General features: G+C 35.6%; 1 protein-coding gene across 9 annotated transcripts in view; it reads right to left on the minus strand.

The window, feature by feature from the left end:
* The window catches only part of LOC112318433 (mucin-19), a 94,408-nt gene that overhangs the window by 64,688 nt on the left and 5,664 nt on the right, over positions 1-24,056 (minus strand). For all 9 annotated transcript variants that reach the window (XM_071221049.1, XM_071221052.1, XM_071221056.1 and 6 more), the window contains exons 3-18: positions 15,645-15,704; positions 14,387-14,612; positions 13,514-13,631; positions 13,021-13,081; positions 12,668-12,765; positions 9,711-9,921; positions 9,195-9,317; positions 8,659-8,782; positions 7,170-7,305; positions 5,739-5,831; positions 4,989-5,073; positions 4,670-4,807; positions 3,909-4,058; positions 2,905-2,999; positions 2,356-2,482; positions 349-595 (exon numbers count right to left, since the gene is read on the minus strand). In XM_071221049.1, the coding sequence (XP_071077150.1) occupies positions 349-595; positions 2,356-2,482; positions 2,905-2,999; positions 3,909-4,058; positions 4,670-4,807; positions 4,989-5,073; positions 5,739-5,831; positions 7,170-7,305; positions 8,659-8,782; positions 9,195-9,317; positions 9,711-9,921; positions 12,668-12,765; positions 13,021-13,081; positions 13,514-13,631; positions 14,387-14,612; positions 15,645-15,704 (2,092 nt within the window). The remainder of the gene's footprint in view (positions 1-348; positions 596-2,355; positions 2,483-2,904; positions 3,000-3,908; positions 4,059-4,669; positions 4,808-4,988; positions 5,074-5,738; positions 5,832-7,169; positions 7,306-8,658; positions 8,783-9,194; positions 9,318-9,710; positions 9,922-12,667; positions 12,766-13,020; positions 13,082-13,513; positions 13,632-14,386; positions 14,613-15,644; positions 15,705-24,056) is intronic.

Here is a 24,056-nt window from a genome sequence, read left to right on the forward strand (position 1 = left end):
CATCACAAGGCCTGGCACATGGCAGATATTTATTTAATAAGTTTTGTGGAATGATGAATGGTGAGAGGCAACTAGAAAACATTGTCTGAATAGAAAATTATTTTGCATTGTTTGCATGTAGGAGCTGCTAAAATATTCTTCTACTGGTATTTAAAACCAAATAAGAAGATAAATCAGTTATAGCCATGATGCAATGAAAACTGGTCAAAGGGGACAATAACCAATCTTAGTAAGAAAGATAAAGGATATGACAGGTCTAAAGAAGACATCAAACTAGCAAGACTATTTCTCTGAAAAGGACAGTCCCTGGATGCCAGGCTGTAACAAGCACCCATGTGGTCTCCATACCATTTATTGTCATCAATATGGATGAGTTTGCCTGGTTTCATGACCTTGTCGTCCACGTAGCAGTCACACTGGGATTTGGAAACACAGTTTCCCTCACTGTTCTGGTACATCCCATCAGGGCAAGTGCATCCATCAACTGGAACATCTTCTATATCGCAGCTTCTATCTCTTTCTGACAATGATCGGCAAGAAGTATTGCAGGCTTTTACGTTGTACTTGAAAACTAGGCCACTTGGACAGGAGTAATCTGTTGGTATAGGGACAAAAAAAGCAAGTATGTATGTATCTCCAGAAAAAGTAGCAACTTTACTTCAACTTGATATTTATAGATATTATAATAAATTATTCATAATTGAGATTGTAGTCAAGAAAAAATACTTGTTTATTTTTTTCTTATTTTCAGTCAATATTGAGTCCCTAGCATATCTTTACATAGGCTGCTGGGGATAAAGCCCATGAAGAAGAATGGTAATACACCGCTCTCACGCAGATTATATTCCAGGGGGAAGGACATGTGTTATGTGCTATAAAAAGCGAGACAAGGTCTCTTAACTGTGTACAACTGGGAACCTGCACATAGTGAAGAGGAGGGACAGCGTGAAGGCAGCCTAGAGAAAGGGAATTCTGTGCCTTGGAAACAGCCTAAGTTAGAAGGGAGGGAAATTCTTTTAAAGAGCAAGTGGAAGAACAGACACTGTGAGCCCAGACGGGAGTCAGCAGTTGAACGCACAGCACCCCCTCGCGCAGTGTGGCCTTTCAGAGCCTTGCCAAGCCCCTGCCTTGTTTTAAACTGAGTCTCACAGGATCAGGTTAGCTTTACTTGGTTTCACTTTAAGAATTACACTGATTTCTCCGTAGAAAATGGATTAGAGGGAACCAACCAAGAGAGAGATTGCAGGAGATTGTTGAAGTCACCCAGGAGAAAAAATAATGGTTTCTTGAATTATGTTGATGGCAATAAAGATAAAGAGATATGAATGGATTTTAGAGAAATTTGGGAGGTAAACTGGACAGAACTTACTGACTGACTGGATATGGCTTATGAAGTATTAAGTTTGATCTCTAAGGGATGTTTTTCTACAAAGTGTTATTTTTGTAAATCAAGTGTTTTCTAAAGTTGTATTCAAATGGTGTAATACACATTTTAAAACAAAGTTTTATGATCATTGGGCCTCTAGTTTACTGATTGATTTTTATTTGGTTTTTAATAAACAAGTTATTAATGTATATAATATTTAGAAATGCAGTAAAAGTAGGACATTATTTAAATTTCACCATATAATAATTGAACAGAAACATGTTTATATATAAATATATTTGTATATATACATATATATTCTGTTCTTACTAAATATGAACATATTATATCAAGAAAAAAGGAATAAACCAAGAAGTAAAAAGGCAAAGATTGCTCAAAGTTATCTATATATATGGGCACTGGGTGACTTTATTTAAATCACAAGCTAATCCCTTGCCCTTTGGGAGGGAGGGCTGCTTTGATTGGTAGTTCTACTAAGATTTACTCCAATAAAGATGGGGCAGATTCCCAGAGGAATATCAGAATTTAATTACAAAAAAAAAAGGACATGAATCTTGAATAATCAATACAAGTGGGGAACATAAATGTATATTATTAATATTTTAAATTATCATTTTCCTTGGTATAAATCCTCAAAAGTATAAATGCAGTATCAGGGAGGATGAAGATTTTCATAGTTCCTACTGCCTATTGTCACACTGATTTCCAAAATGCCACGCTAGTACCTGAAGCTCATCCTCCCCTTCCCAGGGCCAGGAGATAGACTGTTTTAAACCATGCCTCTGGCAACTAACAATGTGTTCTGTATCAGAAACAGAAGATCATCTTTGAAAGAACCAAGGACAAATTTGTAAATATATGTGCCTAAACACACACACCACACACACACCACACACACTATAGCAAAGTTGGGAAGGAAGTAAAATTATTCCAAGCTAGAAAGCTTGGAATACATCGTCCAAGCTTACCACATTGTCCAGGTCTCCACCCCACTATGTACGTTCCCTTCTCAGCACATGCTTTCGCGTAGTTGCCTAAAATTGCACACAGGCAATCCTGACTGTTTTCACAAGTGCACGTGTGTTTTTTGCATTCCTTTAAGATAAGAAACAAATTTCTATTATATTATGAAAATATTCAGGTGAACAGATAAACTGAGTATAATGCTTCCCTTCATAACAACTCCTTTTACTTGAAAAAATTATTTCTGAAACTTTTGGAGATATTTCTTTTCAAAAATTTGTAAAACAGCAAATCAATTTTCAATGGAGTTTGCAAAGAACTTAGGAAAGACAGAAAGAGAAAATCATTTAAGATTTTTCCTCATTTTTTTCCCAGTTTTTAAATTAAAGTTGATATATGTAATAATTAAATACATTTGGAATCCAATACTCAATAAAAACATATCTCTTAATCTACTGTCAATGGTTGTTTTTGGAAAAATTGTAATAGCTACATGCCTCTTTTGATATAATCAAAGTATTTCCCCAAAAAGTTAATGTTAGACTCTCACATACCTCCTGATATGGTTTAGGGTTCACAACTGCGTGACAGGAAGCAAAAGGCCCACTTGAATTAAGAAGAACTCCACAGTGCCTTTCAGCAAACTTTTCTGGAAGAAAATTAAGTCACCCACAAATTATATTAATGATGTCATATTTTTTAACTGAAAGACAAAGTGTAAATGTTTAACAGAGTTTTGTCTTTATTAAGGCAATTATGTTTTTAAAGCGGTTTGCTACCATGAATTGAATTTCTATCACTGTATAAAAACTAGCATGACATAATCAGAAATACATGACAAAATCAGAAATAACCATAGAGGCCCAATCTTTACTAGCTTAGGACTTCTGTATTCAATCAGCTAACCTTTGTCTAAAATGCAGTTTAAGTACATAAGTGGTAAAAAGGAACCAGATTATTTATTAGGTGCCCTTTAGTTTAAAATATTCACTTGCGTCTGCATTGACAAGTTGGTAAATGAAGCCACCGCACCCCTGCCATAATTTCACCTCTGCCACCCAAGTGTACAGCTTCCTTAGTGAGATGTAAATGTGGGGTTTGGTATAACTAATATATTTATTTGAAAGCAGTGATTGGGAGGCCTGAATCTAGCTAAAGCTATATTGTTAAGTGGTTCAGTGGTTTGAGTGAGTCTCATTATTTTAAGCAATGATAACTTCCATGGCTAAATTAAAAGAAAAGAATAATAAACCCAATAATCTGTAAAGTCTCTTCCACCCCTTTTGTTCTATAGCTATGGAGAAAATAGTATGAGAAAGAAAGAACAGCTATAGAAGAAGACAATTGAGATGACCCCCAAGCCCCGTGAAAGATGAGTTCACTAGGAATACTCTCAGTCAGGCAGACTGATTCTCTGCTGTTTCCTCTAATCATGGGACAGTACAGCAAACACTAGTTAAAACCAGGATTATCTGATAGTCTCTTATCATTACCAGAGTAAGTATATAATCCCTAGCACCTAATATTTAATTAGAGTTTGGCATTTAATTAACCTTACCTGTTTCTATACTGATGCATGAAGCCAGATTTCCTTTAGGACAGGACATCATCTCCCAAGAATCAGCAAATGCCTGGGATGTCTTTTCCAATATATTCTGACTTGACATGAAATCGTCCTCGGCTCTGTTGTTGTAGGAGCCACAGAGTCCTGCAAGAGGGCACAGGACAAAGTCGAACATCTCCTTACCGACTCAACTCTTTGGACTCATATTCTAGCTTCGCATTCAGCTCTTTGTTCAAATCAAAACTGTGGAAGCTATCTAAGAGAATGTCTTGATTGGTCTTTACACATATAAGTAACCCTAGGATTTGCCATAATTGGTTGACATCAATGACAGTATGTAAGAGATGATTTCTGTAATAAGAAAAACCTCATTGGAAGATATGATACATCTTGAAACATGATTTTCAAAAGATTTATAGCCATAATACTTTCATTTATTCTTCCATAGATCAAAACCTTAATAATATATATTAAAATGATACATAACTTATTATCAAATATCACTTAACAAAAGCCTTAATTTAAAACCTTAAAATGTTTAAACTGTTGAGAACAATTTGGGAATATATTTTATAATAATATTGTACTTACTATAAAAAGAAAATTGTAATTATTTTACTGCAATATAAAAAGGAAGATTGGTAGGTTAAGTAAAAATGCTTTATGGTTTAGTGTCATTAAGAGACAATTGAAAATTACAATAAGTCATGGTCATATTAGAGCCTTAGAAATAAAAGCATAGGCAAAGCACTTACCCACTGTGTCTGTGAATTGGTTGGGTGGCATGGAAACATATAATTGCATCACGGGAACAATCTGTATTTGCATTTTTACATGGAAGTCTGTTTCTACTTGGAAGTATGAGGAAAATGCCTTGAATATCTGTACTTTGTCTGTTAAAATAATTACAATTAATAGCAATAATTAACACATTAAAGTTTTTCATTTCTTAAAGTGCTTTTATTCTTTAATATATGTTAAAACAGAAACATTTAATATCATTAACACTTCAATAAATAAATGCCTTTTACATTTATTTTTAAATGGTATTATTAATGGTACTATTCAACTTACCTGAATAGTAGTAACTTTGATTTCCAATCTTGTCATTTGTGACTGTTCCATTTCTATCGAATACGTATTTGTCAACTGAACCAGACTAGAATTTAAAATACATCATTAGTTCATATTAATTTACAAAATAATTTCACTTTAAGGTAATACATGAACTTGAAATTTTGTCCCATAAAACATGCTCAATTTGGATTGATTTATAAATATCTAAAATATAGAACAAATTTAAAGCACTTTTCATACTTTGCTTCCTTGTTTCTCACACCACCTCTTTGAGGAAGATTGTAAAGGGTGCTTCATTCCCAATACATAGATGAGGCAATTAAGAGCCTAGAAGATAGCTGGATTCTCAAAGGTCAAATAGCTTGAAAGTGCCGAACACCAGGGTGACTGCTCTCTCTCCTCATTTGGGTCTATTTTCCCTGGAAATGTTAGCTTCTCATTCATAAAATTCTAAACAAATGCAATTGCCTTCTTAAGTGGGCCACAGAATTTAACAATTTTATAAGCACATAAGGTTGCTTAATTGCAATATGATTAGGACATCAGTTGTATACCTATGGCAGTTTTTATGTATTTAAGGGTCCTTGGAACTACCCAGCCCTTCCAGAGACTTTATCAATTTCTGTATAATCGTATTTGTGTTTCTAATTTACATAGTAAAACCTCTCTTCACCAACCTCAAAAAGTCTGAATTTGTGAATTGATTTGACCGTGCTCTTAATAAACTTCAGGAAGCTGATGACTTACCGAATTCAGGAGGAGTGTAACACTCGTTAAGCACGTTCCTGACTGACCACTTGGACATGGACGAAGCTCAACACTAACAGACCAATCTTCATCCTGTTTTAGAAAATGGCATTTCATTTAAGTGTTTATTACAATGTTATTGATTATATGTTACTACCATGTGATTCATTCACAATGCATGTTAGCATTTTTTTTTCAATTAAATGTATTGGGATAATGTTGATTAATAATATATACTTTTCAGATGCACAGCTTTATAACACAACCTCCGTATATCCCTTCTGTGCTCACCACCCAAAGTCTACTCTCCTATCACCACATGCTTATCTACAGTCATTCTGTTCTGAAAACAGAGACCTACTTCAGCCCACGGTATACTCTAAAACTGGCCAAGTGCTTACAGACTGTCCTAGTATCTTCTGTCAGCTACATCTATGTTGTTTATGACTGGTGGTTTTTTACAGTGATTTTTTTTTGTTTATCTTTACTTTTTTGTCTTCTTTTTCAAGGGAACCATGCTGCATTATGGAGACTAAGGGGAATCAGAGGCAACCTAGCTTGTCTGTTCTCTGGGCAATCCACAGTGTCTGTTTAAATCCAACGTGAGAGATATTTACTATGTAAAATCATAATATAATTCAAGTTGAACATTGACTTCCAGTTCTCATTTTAAGATCAAGGGACCTCTAAACTATAAGAAGCAAATATTCCATACATTTTGGAACATTTCCTTCTCACTTTTTCCATCCCATATCTTCATGGGTTACACGAGGAGCACAGAAAGAAAGAAAGGAAAACTGACTTTTAGCAGCAGCCAGTACATTTCTTAGATTACTGGACACCTCACACTTCAGGAATCACAAACTTTGCTCACTTTGTTTCTTATCAGGAAGACTAAATAAAATTACTTATTCTCATGATAGCTAAAAGGCAGAAACTACAAAATGAAATCCCCCCTTTCATTGCAGTTCAAAGTACTTAAAATGTTAAGACTGAAGAGAATTTAAATATAAGGACAACCTCTACCACACTGATATATTGTATAATAAAAACTAAAAATAAGTGTAAAAGAATAATGATGAAAGAGGAAAATGCATCATAAAATGTAAAAGATGGTTTCCATTTGAGTCACTGGTGAACACATGAAAAAAAAGTAAAAGAACAAATAATTTTCCAATGTATTTAGAAAACTATTAGTGATGAAAGGGGCTTTTTGTGTAAAGTAGGAATTCCTAAAGGGCACAGGTAGTACTGATTGTCAATACCAATAGGGGAGAGCCGACACATACAGGAATATATGGTCAGGAATTGAAGGGCTGTCTGGTTTTTATTTTTAAATAGTAATTGGAGGTGACGATTGTGCTTCAAATTGGCTAAAAAATAGCTCAGTGACTGCATCAGTTTTCTCGAGTGCTCCAGGCTAGTACATACGTAAATGGCCAAAAAGTGACAGTTCCCAGGATGGTTATATTTTTCACCATCAAAGGTGGTGATTGAACTCCCTTCCACCTTACATCTTCCAGGACACAGCGCTTCAGTGCAAGACCACTTTGCTTCCTGGCACGTGCTGTTAAAAGAAAATGGTTATGTTGAATGTCAGAAATCATGTTGAAAAAAATTACGACTTACCCTAAAATGCTTAGTTGAGCTTTGTTAGACAATATGCATTCTCCACCCAATATCTCAGCTCACAAAACACCTTGAGTTCTATTGAATAAGATAATAACATCTGCCTGCATTAAACTTATAGACACTTGTAAACTGGATTTCAAGGGTTTGTTTATATGGGGCATATATCATTGTTAGCATGAAAACATATGCTACTTGCCGCATTGTAGACCTGCACTGTCCAACACATTACAGAGTCATATAGCTATTGATTATTTGAAATGTAGCTAGTTCAGGTTGAGATCTGCCATAAATGAAACATGCACAGACATCGAAGACAATATAAAAAATTTGTAAAATCTCCTGTTAACTTTGTATACTAACTTTATGTTGAAATGATAATATTTTAGATATATAAAATATATGATAGAAATTAATTCCACATGTTTGTTTCTTTTTTATAAATGCATCAACTAAAAAATGATGTTTTCTATGTGGGTGACATTTGAACTCAAATTATATTTCTCCTGAACAGCATTTTTATAGACATTTAATCAACCATAGCTATTGTTATTCATATTATTACTAATAAATTATTACCACACCAATAAAACATTTCCAATTTTTAGGGAAATAGTATACTATAAATAACAGATTGGTTTACATTGAGTCAAATTAGTTTCTCAGAAGGATATTAGTTATTTCTAGAAAAGTTCTTTGGAGTCCTGCAGAAATTTGCAATTTCAGAGAAAAGTAATAATGAGTAATGGGGAGATCTTTCTGGTCAGCAAATTGTTGCAATAGTCAAAAGGAAGAATCAAACTCATTATTGAATGGAAATAATCTACCCTAACTTCTGGCACATTCAAATCCACTCTGGGAAACGTATCTTCAGCAGCATAGCCTCAGATGAAGTTATTTGAGAAGTGTTGGGTTGTTTCTGGTTGTATATTTTATTAAATATGCTTTGCAATTAGCACAATTACTGTTTCATTCTTGTACCACACTCTTGTATTATTCTTGCTCTATATTTGCTACCACCATCTGGATCACTACTCAAAACACCATTTAAGTTACTGAAAAACATTATCTTTGAAAGATACACAGAAAGGTCACATATTTCATACAAATAGCACACTAAACATTCCTCAAAAATTAAAAGATAAAATATCAACATTGAAAATCCAGTGAGGCTGCTTTTTATTTAGGAAAAGTTTATTTTAAGGTGGATTTAGGGTTTATTTCAAGTAAGATTAAAATAGTAGTATTTTTTTCACCCTCAGCAAAATGTGGACAAAAAACACATACATACCACTGAGAACCACAGGGTCCTTTCCGGACTTCTCCTGACTGATAGACTTTTCCATTAGATTCACAGGGACATTCAGCCTTCAATACACATCTCCCTTTCTCTCCAATATCATCCAGTAGATAACCTAGAATACAATGTGTAAGATTAATCTCAAAACCATATAAACATCAGTAGATTCCCAAGTAGTATGTTGTGAAATCACTGTTGAGCTCATTCTTTTCAGTGCTAACAAGCACTTAAAATGATGATTCATATTTAAGCAGTTACTACTTCTTTGAGAACTGGAAACCGTATAATTTTCTGAGCTACAGACAAGTCCTATGGAGCCAAACACACAGGATGATCTGTGGGATATCATAGCCCTCAGGTGCTGTAGTGTTTGAAATACACGTTGACTTTAAAGCTCTCTACTCCTCACCTGCAGTTTGTTAGAAGGCTGGATTATGAATAGGTAAACTCACTAAGTATCTTGTTAGGGAGAAGACCCCACTACAGTTGAGTCACTTCATTTTCAGACGTTTTGGTGTAAATATTACCTTCTGGGCAGATGCAGCCACTCACACATTCACTGTCTTGAAAAGGAGCCACATTAGAACAAGTTGCAGGGTTTGAGAGGCCACATTCTTTGTAGATATGTTTTTCTGGGCATCTAGGTTTTTCTGGAGAAATATAGAAATATGTATGCATGGAAATTAGAGGAAAATTAATGTAACAAATGCATGATATTCTAATGGAGATCTTCTCAAATGATCCTTTGAGTCTAATTTTCAAGATGTATGCATTATTATTAATGATACAAAGTTTAATATGGAAGAAAAGTATATCATACACAATATCATTAATTCTACTTTGAAATTGATATATTTATACTATAAGTGCTATACAGGGTGTGCAAAAGTAGGTTTACAGTTATTCATATGGACAATAATACAATAAGTAATAATAATACAAGAATAAACTCTGTTTCATGGGCAGACAACTGTAAACCTCCTTTTGCCCATCCCCGTATGGTACTCTCTAATTTGCAATCTACAATAAAATGTAAAACCTACCACAAACCACATCGGAATCTTCTCGCCAGGATTCGTAGGTGCCAGGACCATCTGAGGCACAAAGGCGGGACAGTTCGGAGTAAGTGTCACATGTGGAATTTTTGTCTCCTTGTCGGCAGTACTCATCAATGCAGATCATTTTGTAGTCACTGGACAAAGCGGTAACCTTTCCACATTTCTCAAAGTAGATTCCAATAGTTTTGTTACAGTGCTGTAAAATAAAACATAAAGTTTTATTAAATCGTAAGAAAGTGGACAATCAAATGAATATTTCAGAAGAGATGAATTCCGGAGTGCTTTTTGTTTGCATAATACCCTGTCACTTTGACAGGGAGAGTTGTTGGATGCTGGTTGAAGAGAAGGGTTTTGAAGTATTACAGTTGGTACAGTTACTCCTAAAAGAATACTTAGTTTCTGGCACTTGCATTGCTATAAAACAACTTCACAAATTGTACGTGAACTCATCTAAAATTCTGTAAAGGTGATAGGAAATTTAGAATTGAGAAAGAATAAGAGGTGAGAAAAGGAGAAATTGGTAAATGTCAGAAATTGGATGATAAATGATTGAAACCACAATAGACAGAAGGATATTGGCCATTTATTTTGTCTGCTTACATTTGATGAGTAAACAGATGATAGTAGAACACAGTGACTCTGTTTTACTTGGTGTGGGTCATGTGAGTTTGCTCTGGTAACAACATATTTGTTCTCATGTTGGTTAAGGAAGTAAAGACATATTAACACAAAAAGTTCAAAATTCAATATATTTTATCTACTACCTAATTGTTTTCTATTTTAACCACAGGCTTTTTTTTTTCAGGAAATGGGAAAGGTATTGCCAAAAAATGCACAATTTGCACCAAGTAAGCCCTATAAAATGAACCAAAATAAAATCTTCAAAGATTGTTTCTTCATCTATTGTCCTTTGCATATGTTTCTCACTGGATTATAGGTTCCTTTAGATCAAGAAATATAACTCTATCCTAGAGTTATATAAATTTATATATGTATATAATATATATTTAATACAAATTTATATATGTATTCAACTAACATTTTTAAGCATAAAGGAGTAACTTATCCCAAAATATGCAACTACTACAACAGTTAAGACATTATTACAGAACTCATACATAATCTTATAGAAAACATATGAGAAAAACATGGGAAATTATTATAGATGGTATCTTATCACAAGTACCAATGAGTAGCATAGGGTAACAAAGGGAAGAGAAGGCATTCTAACTGCAAAGGTCAGGGAAGGTTTCCAAGGAAGATAGTAGATGATCTTATATTGATATAATCTGATGGCTTAATTTGATTTGCTAGAAGATGACAAGATGATTATAAATGTAACACCCAATTTCTCTAAAACAAAAACTCTTCTATCTGCACATATCTTGATCTTGTGAATTTTGTTCCAGATTGGAACAGGAATATGTGAACATTCATTTAGTCATCAAATGACTCTATCAATTTCTACATAATGGAATTACACAAGGTTGGAAAATTCAGAGTAAGTGATGATTATTTTCAAGTGTTATAACCAAAAAGATTACCTGTAACTATTTTTCTTTATTATTAATTTTTTAGGGAGAGAGAAAAGGAGAAAGAGAGAGAGAAACATCGATTGACTGCCTCCTCCTGCACGTGCCCTGACCAGGGATCAAACCCACCACATTTTGGTGTAGGGGACAATGCTCCAACCAACCATGCCCCCCAGCCAGGGCTACCTGTAAGCTTTTTCTTGAAGAAAGTAAAGAATACAAAGGATGACAAGTGACATTAGCTATCTGGAGCAAAAGTAAAGAAGCAAGAGCAGAAATTAGTTCTCAGTGACACATTTCATGGATTTCTAAACCATAAGATTCAAGTTACTACCCATCAAGAGGTAACAGTGAGGAGGTAAAGCTTGTCAATTTATGGACAAATTAGGACAAATTAAAACACCACTGTGGAGAGCAACACTGAATTAAGAGGGCATCAGTCCTGTCAATGAAGATAACATCGAGGCAAGCCATGTGTAGGGCTTGCACAGTAGAGTGATAACGCAACCCCTTGAGCATGCGCAGTGCAATGTGGTAAACAATATGTGTTTGTCTGAAGGGTAATGCTACCTCTCAGAGCATGCACTGTGGAGCAGCATAAGCCACGTGTGCCTATCCAGGTTGCACAAAACCATATGTGTTGATCAGAAGCTGATAACAACATTGCATCATACAAGAGCAAAAAAGCAGAGGACTTTAGACTATAGGCAATCCATCCCAAGAGTGAGTCATGTTGAGACATCCTGCAGATTCCGCCCTGGAAGGAAGAGCTCCACCGAGATCCCATCCCTCTGATTCTGCCTTGCAAGATGTCAAACACCCCACTGCCTCCCAGACCTGGACCTGATCTGGACTCTTAAGACTTAGGTTCATTATCCCCCAATTCTCTCATATGGTATTATGACTGACTGTTTCTGAGTGTTATTGCTATTGATCCATTGTTATTGATGGAGATTGAACCTGCATCAATAAAAGCTGAATGAATAGCATAATCACATGCATTGACTCACTGTTATTCCTTGGTGCTGGCATTACCTGTAGGGCTGGTGGCCATATTGGTGGCCTAGTGCTTTCCGTTCCTAAGGCCCAGGTCAGAGGACCTGAACCAGGTCACAGACTGACTTATAGGAAAAACTGTATTGTGAGATGTTTGCTCATGGCAACTATGCAAAGGAAATCAGAATTGTCACACTAATATATAGTTCATATCATAATGTTTTAGAAAAAACTTATTTTAGCACCTATAGTTAAACTAAAGCTGAGAAATAAACTACGGGGACATTGGGGAGGAAGATGTTGCAGAATTCCGAGAATAAGATATGAGTGCTTAGAAAGGATACTAGCTATCTAAATTAAAACCAAGGGGAATATTGCTGAAATTTGCTGCTTGATGAAATATTAATTTCTTACCTGTACTCCATCTTCACAAGTTTCATAGCTTTTACTAAGCACTGCGGGACAATCACCGGGAATTTTGCTATTGGCAATGTGTTCATTGATATCTTCTCCTTAAAAAGAAAGCAATGTTTGGTTCACAATATTCATTATATATACACATAAGTTTCAAGATTAAATTAGACTTGATAAACATAGTCTTGAGAAATCAACATAGGCTTGAGAAATATATACATATATTTATTTTAACAAATTTTCATTCTTTTGAAAAATGCAAATTGTTGTTAGATTTATTCAAATATGAGCCATTACTTTATAATTTGCTTTTGGGAAGCAATTTTCTTGTACAGAATATGTTGAAATCTTACCTGGAGTGCTGTTGAAATTACCACAAAGACCACAGGTTGGATATTGCTTGTGAAGAGTGAGCTTTAAAAGAAATTTACGTGTATATATTTATAAAATATTGAAAATATCTCAAGACAAAATTTACCCAAAACAAAAAATGTGGCTTTTCATTTAATTCTACCTAAGCTGGTTACTTAGGGATGTACTAAAGGGTGTTTTTCCCCCCGAAGGACCTGGCTCTAGATTTGAAATAGGTCATGACTCCAGCACTTCCTATGTATCTTTGGGCAGGTTATTTAACTTTCATTAGCCTGAATCTCCTGAATTCTATCATGTTTAAAATAAGATTAATAGTATGCATTTCAATATTAAGAGAATGGTTAGTACAGCAACAAGTACATAGATATTCCTCAATAAACTTTAGCTCTTCTTTTCCTTCTAATATACTGTTTTTATAATTAAAAGCAAAGAATAGAAGGCACAGGATTTTGAGAAAATCATACATAAACTTACCGAGAGCTTGTTATTTTTGTCCCACATTAATGACAAAACTCCTCTACGGCTATTCAGGATGTTGTATTCTCCATATTTTTTAATGTGAATCAGCTTATTGTTAAACGGTAGCTGTACACTGAAAAGTATGAAACACAAGTACATACACACGTCAGAAGTATTATGGCATGTTTGTCTGATAATTCATTTCTCTATATTTAGACATGCTGTCCAGTAAATACTAAAGTTTTATTTTGTACATCATTGCAGAAGAAGAGATGCATGGCTCTTATCCCAATATTGGAGAGACTTGTACGGAACAATGAATGAATCTTTGGGACTTTGGAGAAATGAACAACAACAACAACAAACATTGGTTCAGTACAAGAGAACAGTGATGAAATAGTTTAAAATGTATGCAAGTGGATTATCATGCCACATTTTATCATCCTGGTAAATATTCAAATGTGCCATCCCTTCCAAACATGAATTGCTATGTCTGAAAATCATGGCCTAAGGGATTCAGTCTATTGTAAATCTCAAATTCATATTTAATGTTAGACATACAAATGAAAATTGAAGTATTCTTTCAACGGTTATATGGAATATGCATGTCGACCATAATCTAGATACTCTAAATAGTCAAACAACAGAATCACCCTTTTTTTCCATGTTGTTATAGAAGTAAGTATATCTTATGATGCCACATATATCTAAGTCTTATATATTTACCAAACTCCCCTCCAGGAATTTATTTAAAATATCAACCCAAGCATCAAAACAGGAAAAGAGTACACCATCTCTCACCATCTTTTCTTCATTTAACCTCCCCCGCCCCACCTCAGGTTACTTTAAATTTTTCTACAGCATTTGTCCAAACACTGTGCTGTTTACCTTTCTCCATTAACTAAGATGACATCACCAGATATCGAGATGTCATTACTGTCAATCAGAACTGTTATGTTTTCGATCTCACTCTCATTGCCGCGTTTGATCTCAACGTTGAACTCCCCGGAGTCCACGCAGTGGCGGCAGAACGTGTACGCACACGACGACTCAAAGGAGAAGATGCGGCCATTGAAAGCTTTGTATGCTCCTTTGCCCCAAGTGGAAGCTTCACCTATAACACATTTAGAGAATATTCATGAGTATTCTGAAAAATTAATGTACTCTCTAGTTCTGGTTCTTTAAAAGTGTTCGTGTACCGAGACAAAATGACTGGAAGATTCTATCCTCACAGTCGCCCCCTTCATTCAGTACTTGTCTTTCTCACATACTGCACAAACACTCTGAAAGCAGTACCTGAGTCCTTGGGAACCCCCAAAGCTGGCTATCTGCCTAAAACAAAATGGGAATGAAAACATCCTGCTCCACTGTTTATGCATTCATTGGTTATTACTTGTGATTCCCTCACTAGCTCTAGTAGTTTTTATAGATTTCACTTACCCTGTAGGATAAGGCTAAAATTTGAAAGCACTAATGCCTACTACTGGTAAGGATGCTGAGAAATTGCATTTGGAAATGTGAATTACTGACACCTTTTTGGAAAGGATTTTGATAGTATCTATTAAAATTCAAATGAAAATATACATATGTTTGGCTCAGCAATCCCACTACTGAGAATATATTTCATAGCCACTATGAGACTATATGTACAAAGATGTTGACTGTAGCTGTTATTTATAATGGCATAAAATAAAATACATGTAACCAACACAAAAAATCTTGTTTCCTTTGGGAAAGGGACAATGCCCTTACTATGGGGAGGGACCCATGGAGGGAAGCTGTGGTCTGTTTAATTGCTTTTCCTCCTTGTGCAGATAGTCTTTCTAATATTGTCTGAATAGGTTGCCTACCGTGTATCAAATGAGTATAAAGAATTCCATTATTTCTTTCTATACATATATGTACATATACAAACATATGTATGTATGTGCATACATATTTATGTGTATGTGGTGTGATTGTATGTATCTTTGTGGAAAAATAGTACCAATGTGATGTCATTCAAATAGACAATGATCAAATAGATAATTGGCGATTTTTTAAAAAAACTATTATAGTTTCAAATCTTGGTTACTTTGTAATTTCATCAGATACCAAGTAGCTGGTCATAAAAATATGGATAGAAATCAGAATAATTTTTACTTACCAATAATGGCATTTGTTTCTGAGTATTTTGGAGTCGCTTCTGGAATATGGGATCCTTTTTCTATTTAATACAATGCATAGATTATATCAATTTCAGGACACAAATTGATTTTAAATATACAAGATATTTGGACATCTAAATGAGAATTTAGAAGTTAGTACTGAAAGCCATAAATGGGTATTTTTTATCCTGAATATATAATTTTGTTTTGTGAGAGCTGTGATTTGCCAAGGTCACATACATGATTATCTTTGCAGTCCATATTTTTTCTTGGAACAATCAGCCACAGTATCAATAAGAGTTTATACATTTTGGATCATCTACAATTATAGGTCCAAGGTAAATTGAATCAAACCAATCCACTATATAATACTAGTAATTTAATTATCTACACAAAGAAAATTTAATTTTCCTGATCAAAGAGAAAAATCTGCAGACCTTAAAATTTGTTTCTTATGATTTTTTATTTCTAATGCACTGACCCTTTTATGTAACCAAGTAAATTTATAAGAAATCTTAGAGAAAGGCCTACAAGTAAGCAGAATGAAACAATAACAACAATTACAAAAGTAAATATTCTGAAATAAATTTACAAATATGTTTCACAATGGCATTTACTTTATATAAAATGAAGCCATTTCTCTTTGCAACAGGTTGTCTTTACTAGGATTGAGTAGAAATAGATTTAACTCTTTATAAAGTAATTTTAAAATAATATATCTAAAAGGATAAAGAAGTTACACTATATTTTATTCAGGTTGTCTTGAAATACAATTTACTTTCTCTTATTCATGAAAATGATTCAGATATGCAGTTGGTCACCTAAACTTTAGTACTCAGAGAGAAGAAGCACTCAGAAGCTCTATTCAGTGAGGAACACATAGGGAAATATTATTGATTTACTAGGAATAATATATAGAAATAGACATTATATATAAATTATATACATATTTTATATATGTGACTTTATGTATATAGGTGTGTATATATATGTGTGTGTGTGTATACACAAATATATATATGTATATATATATATAAATTTTCCAACACCAAAAGTAATACATTAAATTATCTGGAATACTGAAAGGTCCAGAGGCACTGTAGTCAGATGAGCTTGTGACACCTACTGTATTTGCCATGTGTAATGTGCATGTTTTCACCCAACTTTTTCAAAGAAAAATAAGGATGCACATTATACATGGGTACAATAATTATATACCATGGGTATAATAGCCCATGTATAATGTGCACAAAAATGTGGGTATGCATTATACATGACAAAATACAGCATTTAATACAAAATGATCAGCTTCCGGCCAAGATGGAGGCGTAGGTAGACACACTGCGCCTCCTCGCACAACCAAAAGAAAAACAACAACAATTTAAAAACAAAAAACAACCAGAACTGACAGAAAATCCAACTGCAGGGAGGTCGGACAACCAAGGAGATAAAGAAGAAGCCATCATCCAGACCAGTAGGAGGGTCAGAGATGGGCAGGCAGGGCAGAGAGGACTCCCGGCAATGCTGCTGGACCCAAAGGGGTGGCAGATTGTGGGACGAACGGGGCAGGCAGTGGGACAGCTAGCAGACGCTGCACCCCACATTCGCGCGTAGATAAACCGGAAGGAATGGCAGGGGAGTGAAACAGACCACGCAACCCAGGGCTCCAGCTCAGGGAAATAAAGCCTCAAACCTCTGATTGAAAACACCTGTGGGGGTTGAGGTAGCAGCAGGAGAAACTCCCAGCCTCACAGGAGAGGTCGTTGGAGAGACCCACAGGGGCCTAGAGTGTGCACAAGCCCACCCACTCGGGAACCAGCACCAGAGGGGCCCAATTTGATTTGGGTAGCGGAGGGAGTGACAAAATCCGGTGGAGAGTGGAGCAGGCGCCATTGCTCCCTCTCGACCCCTCCCCCACATACAGCATCACAGAGCAGCGACCAGCGTTAACCCGCCCCGGGGAACACCTAAGGCTCCGCCCCTTTACCTAACAGGCCCGCCAAGACAAAAAAAAAAAAAAAATGGCCCAAATGAAAGAACAGATCAAAGCTCCAGAAATAATTCAACTAAGCAGCAAACAGATAGCCAACCTATCAGATGCACAGTTCAAAACACTGGTAATCAGGAAGCTCACAGAATTACTTGAATTTGGTCGCAAATTAGATGAAAAAATGAAGGCTATGCTAAGAAAAACAAAGGAAAACGTACAGGGAACCAATAGTGAGGCGAAGGAAACTGGGACTCAAATCAACACTGTGGACCAGAAGGAAGAAAGAAACATCCAATCAGAAAAGAATGAAGAAACAAGAATCCAGAAAAATGAAGAGAAGCTTAGGAACCTCCAGGACATCTTTAAACGTTCCAACATCCGAATTATAGGGGTGACAGAAGGAGAAGAGGAAGAACAAAAAATTGAAAACTTATTTGAACAAATAATGAAGAAGAACTTCCCTAATTTGGCAAAGGAAATAGACTTCCAGGAAGTCCAGGAAGCTCAGAGAGTCCCAAAGAAGTTGAATCCAAGGAGGAACACACCAAGGCACATCATAATTACATTACCTAAGATTAAACAGAAGGAGAAAATCTTAGAAGCAGCAAGAGAAAAGGACACCGTTACCTACAAAGGAGTTCCCATAAGACTGTCAGCTGATTTCTCAAAAGAGACCTTACAGGCAAGAAGGAGCTGGCAAGAAGTATTACAAGTCACGAAAGGCAAGGACCTACATCCAAGATTGCTCTATCCAGCAAAGCTATCCTTTAGAATGGAAGGGCAGATAAAGTGCTTCTCAGATAAGGTCAAGTTCAAGGTGTTCATCATCACCAGGCCCTTGATATATGAAATGTTAAAGGGATTTATCTAAGAAAAAGAAGTAAAAAATATGAACAGTACAAATGACAGCAAACTCACAGTTATTAACAACCACACCTAAAAAAAAAACAAAAGCAAACTAAGCAAACAACTAGAACAGGAACAGAACCACAAAAATGGAGATCACATGGAGGGTTATCAATAGGAGAGTGGGAGGGGGAGAGAGGGGGAAAGGCACAGAGAATAAGTAGCATAAATGGTAGGTAGAAAATAGACAGGGGGAGGGTAAGAATAGTATAGGAAATGTAGAAGCCAAAGAACTTATAAGTATGACCCATGGACATGAACTATAGGGGGAGAATGTGGGAGGGAGGGGGTGGGCAGGATGGAGTGAAGTGAAGTGGGGGAAAAGGGGGGGATAATGGGATTATGCTGCAATAGCATAATCAATAAATATATTTTAAAAAATACAAAATGATTAAGCTGCTTTTGTGTTAATTTTCCTTTTTATGCACAAAACCTAAAGAGTGATCACTGGAACATGATTTTTCAGTGTTCCCTATTTCATTGAAACCAAAACCTGTTTGTTCAAGGCCACTGACGCCAATTCCACACGAGCCAGAACTACTAAGGACAATTCAAATTCACCCTTCTTTGACCACCAAGTCCAAAATCAAAAGGCAAATGGAAAATTAAACTGTTATCAAGAGCATGAAGCAAAGGATGTGAATGATTTGTATTTTTTCAGGACAGAATCTGGACCAGAGCTCCTGAGCCACTGCCCTGGGGACCAGAGCCCGTGAGTCACCAGCAGACTTCCCACTGTCCTCTGTGTTTCTACCATTTCCACATCTTTTCAGATAAACAGCTCTGACACACACAAAAAACTGGATTTACTGTACTTTATTGATCATACTTCTTTCACCCACTCTAATTTTTGAATATAAAATTCTATTTATGCACGCTTTAGTAAATCTACTTTTTTTGACATTTATTTTTCAAGGAAACTAGTTAAAATATGAGTGATAGAATTTACAAAGCTAGCCTTGCAAAAGTCTTAGAGAAAAATGAGACTAAAATGTTTCTGTTCTTATGACAAAACTGGGGAAGAAGAGACTTTAAGTGTCTTTCCCAATGTCCACAGAAGGTTAGAGGGATACACTGAGGGTAGAAACTGGGCAGCTTTCCTCCAGGTCCACACTCCTTCATAAAAGCATTAAATCTACATGTTTCTTTATTAAAATGTTTGAGTTGCTATTGAAGTTAACACAGATCCTTTAAGAATCAAAGATAACTCAAAAATCTTTCCTGTAAGTTCCTCCAACAACGTCTGTATTTGTCAAAAACACCACCACCAATCCCTGTTTTGCTGATTGATGATTTTTCTGTCCAAAGAAGAAACTAAGGAACAACTTAAAATACCTTTTTTCACTGGCAGTAGAATTAGAGCCGGATAATCCATTTATTGCACTCACATCAAATCGATGTGGGCCAAATGGACTGTTACCAATATCATTTTGATTTGAAGCAGTGCCACCCAAATCCACACCACCAGACACACTGTCGGCAAGAGCACTTGCTGCACTGGTCTCCCCTTCCATACAAAAGTACAATCATCATCAGAGAAAAGTTGAATTGACTCATATCGTTCAACAAATTATACTCTACACACTGGTTGAACTAGGCCTACATTTCAAATGTATATTCCCCCTCCTCCCCATATGTCTTCCCACATGTACTTCCACAGAGTGTAATCAGGGGTGTGCATGGCAACCAGGGTACCATGAGGTGTGAGAGAATTCCATAAGGAAAGTGAAGCGCTGGGAACATGTAAGATAAAGTTTCACTGTGTCTTGTATAACATGAGCAAACAATAAACATCTCCAAGTCATAAACAAGAGCAAATAGTTATCAGTCCTACTCAGTTTGTCAATCCTCAAAACGATGACTGGGCAGACAGGAAACTTTGTGTCCTTCCTGAAAATACTTCAGCTGTATCCCTCCACCCAAAGCTGTTTCTCCCTTTTCAGTTATCAGCAGCTGAACTCAAATGTTAAATTTTCATATGAAATATTGAAGTTAATTTCCTCACTGGACTTCATTCTTTCTCATTTTTGTAGAGATATAAAACAGAGATATTTCAGGGACCAGGTGGGTAAAGTAGAAATTCGAATCGGTCAGTAAGGAGAGGTATATTGAAGCAGGGAGGACATGACTCACCTAAAGAAATTTAATTTATTTTTCCAGACAAAACAAAATTTCTAGGCTATAAACTGTTTAGAAACTCTGCTTTATAATATTACTCAGCAAACTGACTAACAAAGTTAAAGATAAAATCCTGGTATAGAAAATGATTTGTGGTTGCAGACAAGAACTTGAATAGAAAGACCTCGCACTAAATTGGGTCCAGGAATCTTTTTAAATCTGTAATTGATACATTATAAGAATGACTGACCATCATCATAATAGTACTAGGTAGAAAGATGACAAAATAAATTAAAAAGTATCAGGAAAATTTTGGTTTAATGGAAACATCTTTGCCAAAATTCTCTAAAGATGGAATTCATCAGCTTCGATGGCACTGGAATTAGTGACTTTAGATTATTAGAACTCCACTGTTACTATTAAGGCCATGCACTGCAAATAAAAGATTATCAGATTCTCCTAAATGGAAAAAAGAAAAACATTTAGTAGGTAAGCATACTACTCTAACAGAACCTGCTGGGCTGCGGTCTAACTCTAAACTACCAGTATCACAATGGTCTCTCCACCTGTCTTCGGCCTTCCCTGGAGAACTATTTTGGTGATAAAGAGTGAGGCCACAGGAGATTCCTTTCGTCCGTTTAAGTCATCAAAGGACAAACCTCCCACCAGTAAGTCACCTCATGTGAGCAACAGGAGATTTTATTTGAAAACAGCACTGCTAACCCAAGAAGGTGATTTGATTGTGACACTATGAAAAGCCATATTTCATTTTGTATAAGTTATTCTGGCAGCACTTGAAACAACATATATGACTGAATGACATAATCGCCATATCCATATCTTTTTGTCTTAGTTCTAAGACTTCAAGAAAGATGAATAGAGCTGGGAAGATGTAACTGATGTGTCCTGGAAATTCTTCTCGTGGACAGGCAGAGACTTCCCCGTCTGCGTCCCTCTCTATTACCAAGCCCTGAGTTTCAGTGTCGAGCCTTCCCCCGCCAACATATTACTTTGGGTTGGATCCACACTGTCCTTGGCTCAGTAATAGCTGGTAATGTTAAGATAACATATCTGATTTTCTTTTCTCTATTTTTTCAAAGAAAAAAGATTAAAATGTTTACTCATAAATGAATTGTAGCATTCACCTCAAGCCTTAGCTGAAAAGTCATCTCAATGAGGCATACTCTGAAAATTCAAAATTGCAAACCCACCCATTCTAACACTCCTGATCATTATTCCAGATTTCATCACCTTGTCATATATCTTTCTCCTTTTACATGTGAAGCCCATAAGCTCAAGTCTCTTTTGCCTGGTGTGTTCACTGAGATATCCCAGGTGTCTGGAACAGTGCCTGAACTGCAGGGGACGCTCAGTTAATATTTATTTAGAAAATGCATTCATCAACAGAAACCTCTTATTGAAGTAATATATACTACATTTCATGAGCTGTATTATGCTTTCTGTCATACCATTTACATTGTTTTAATCTCTAGAAAAAAATTAAAATACTTTAGAAGTAATAATGCCTCAATTATGAAACTATTTCTGTAAAGTTATAAAGGACATGCATTTTGGTCATTGACTAAACAAGAAAATGAAATGCATGATTTGTAAGTAAAGTATGAAGACGACGTAAAAATAAATACAACTAAAAATAAGACTTAATTCTCCCTATTGAAAATAAGGGAAAAGAGACTCTCCTCCTCTTTTTTAAGATTATTTACTTTAGAAAAATTGTGAGTTGTTTCTCTACCTCTTCGAAATGTTGGTAAATTTTTTGTGCTATGTAGACCTGAATTTATATTCTTGCTCATGTCTGTGCCTTTGGATTGCTTTGAAAAAATTATTTAATACTTCTGAAACCAAGTTTCCTTATCTCTATTAAATGGAGACTTAAAATAAATGTGAATAAGACAGTATTTCATAATACAGTTATTAATTAAATGAGATGAGAACACCTAGTGCAGTTTTGGCACACAGTTAATATTCAACTGGAAAGACCGTATCTTTTAATATATTTCATTTTCCTCACTAAACTTGTAAAATCAAACTCATGCAGAAGTATCTTGTTTCACTTATTAAATTCACTATAGTATTCACTATACTCACCTCACCTCTCCTGAGTTCAGCCCCACAGAGAGATCCTTCATTTTGTTAGGCCAACATTTCCTCTGAATTTATTTATTCTATTGTTGAAATAAATAGCCTGGAATCTTAGCAAGGTCATTGGTTTTGGCTATTGCCACATTTCTTTCTATCAACCATGTTATCCCTTTTGGTTTTATTATATAAAAGTTGCTTAAAATAATATTGCCACTGGCCCCACTAGTAGTAATGACCAGTATGTTTCACGTACGTACCACCTCCGTGACGTGCAACAGCTCTTTACATGCCTTCCCCTTCCATCCTCACAACTCTCTTATGAGGTAAGAATCAATACTAGTATTATTTCTCACTTGTAGATCTGAAAACTGGTATTTAAAAGAGGTGGAATAACTTGTGCAAGATCTTTTTTCAAGCAAGGTGCACACTGCCTTAGCCTTGCTTAAAGACAGATTGTCTACACAATGCTTAAAAATAAATAAAATGTGTTTCTCTAGTTCATATCTCAAAGAGAAGTAGAATACATTTACACATTTCAGAGTAAAGTCATACTGTTTTTGCACACTTCTGGCAAATATTTGGAAGAGTTAGCCTATACTTTGGACCATAAAATGGACTAGAAAAGAAAAATAGACATAATTTTACTCCTCCACCCTTGCCCTGTGGAGAAAAATTGCTGGATCAGAGAGGCGAATATGGATGAGCTATGTGGAAAGGGGGATTATAAAAGTAATGGCAACAAACCAGTTATGTTTTCTGAAATCAGTGAAATTAAAGACTATAAAAAACATAAAGTTCTCTATTGGCCTACAGAACCTTTTCTCTAACATGTTCACCTTTTTGTATTAAGGAATGAAGATGGTGGGGAATAACATGACTCAGAGTTCGCTGGCTGGTTGAGTGGTTGGCTGAGGATTCCTTGCTCAGGGACCCACAAGTCCCTTCTAAATTATACCCAGACCTGGATGATTCTTTGAAAAATATAGGAATAAACTCAATTGTTGATAATTTCAGAGGATTTTCATAGATTATGGAATTTCAAGAGCTCCCTTGCCTCACTCTATTTTCTTGAATGAAGACTTTTAGGAGATGCTAAATACTCATATGCCCCAAATTATTCTAATTAACAATCAGCTTTTGTACACTTGGAAGCAGACAAGCGGTTGCTGTATCGTTGTGACAGAACCTGTGAGTTCCGTGTGTGGTTCTGATGAAGTGATTGCTCTCTTCACAGGACAACGGACCTGCTGCTTATTCTTTGCTTGCATTTCACCACAATGAAAACATTTTCCAA

This window comes from Desmodus rotundus, chromosome 3, assembly GCF_022682495.2.
Source record: "Desmodus rotundus isolate HL8 chromosome 3, HLdesRot8A.1, whole genome shotgun sequence".
NCBI lineage: Eukaryota > Metazoa > Chordata > Mammalia > Chiroptera > Phyllostomidae > Desmodus > Desmodus rotundus.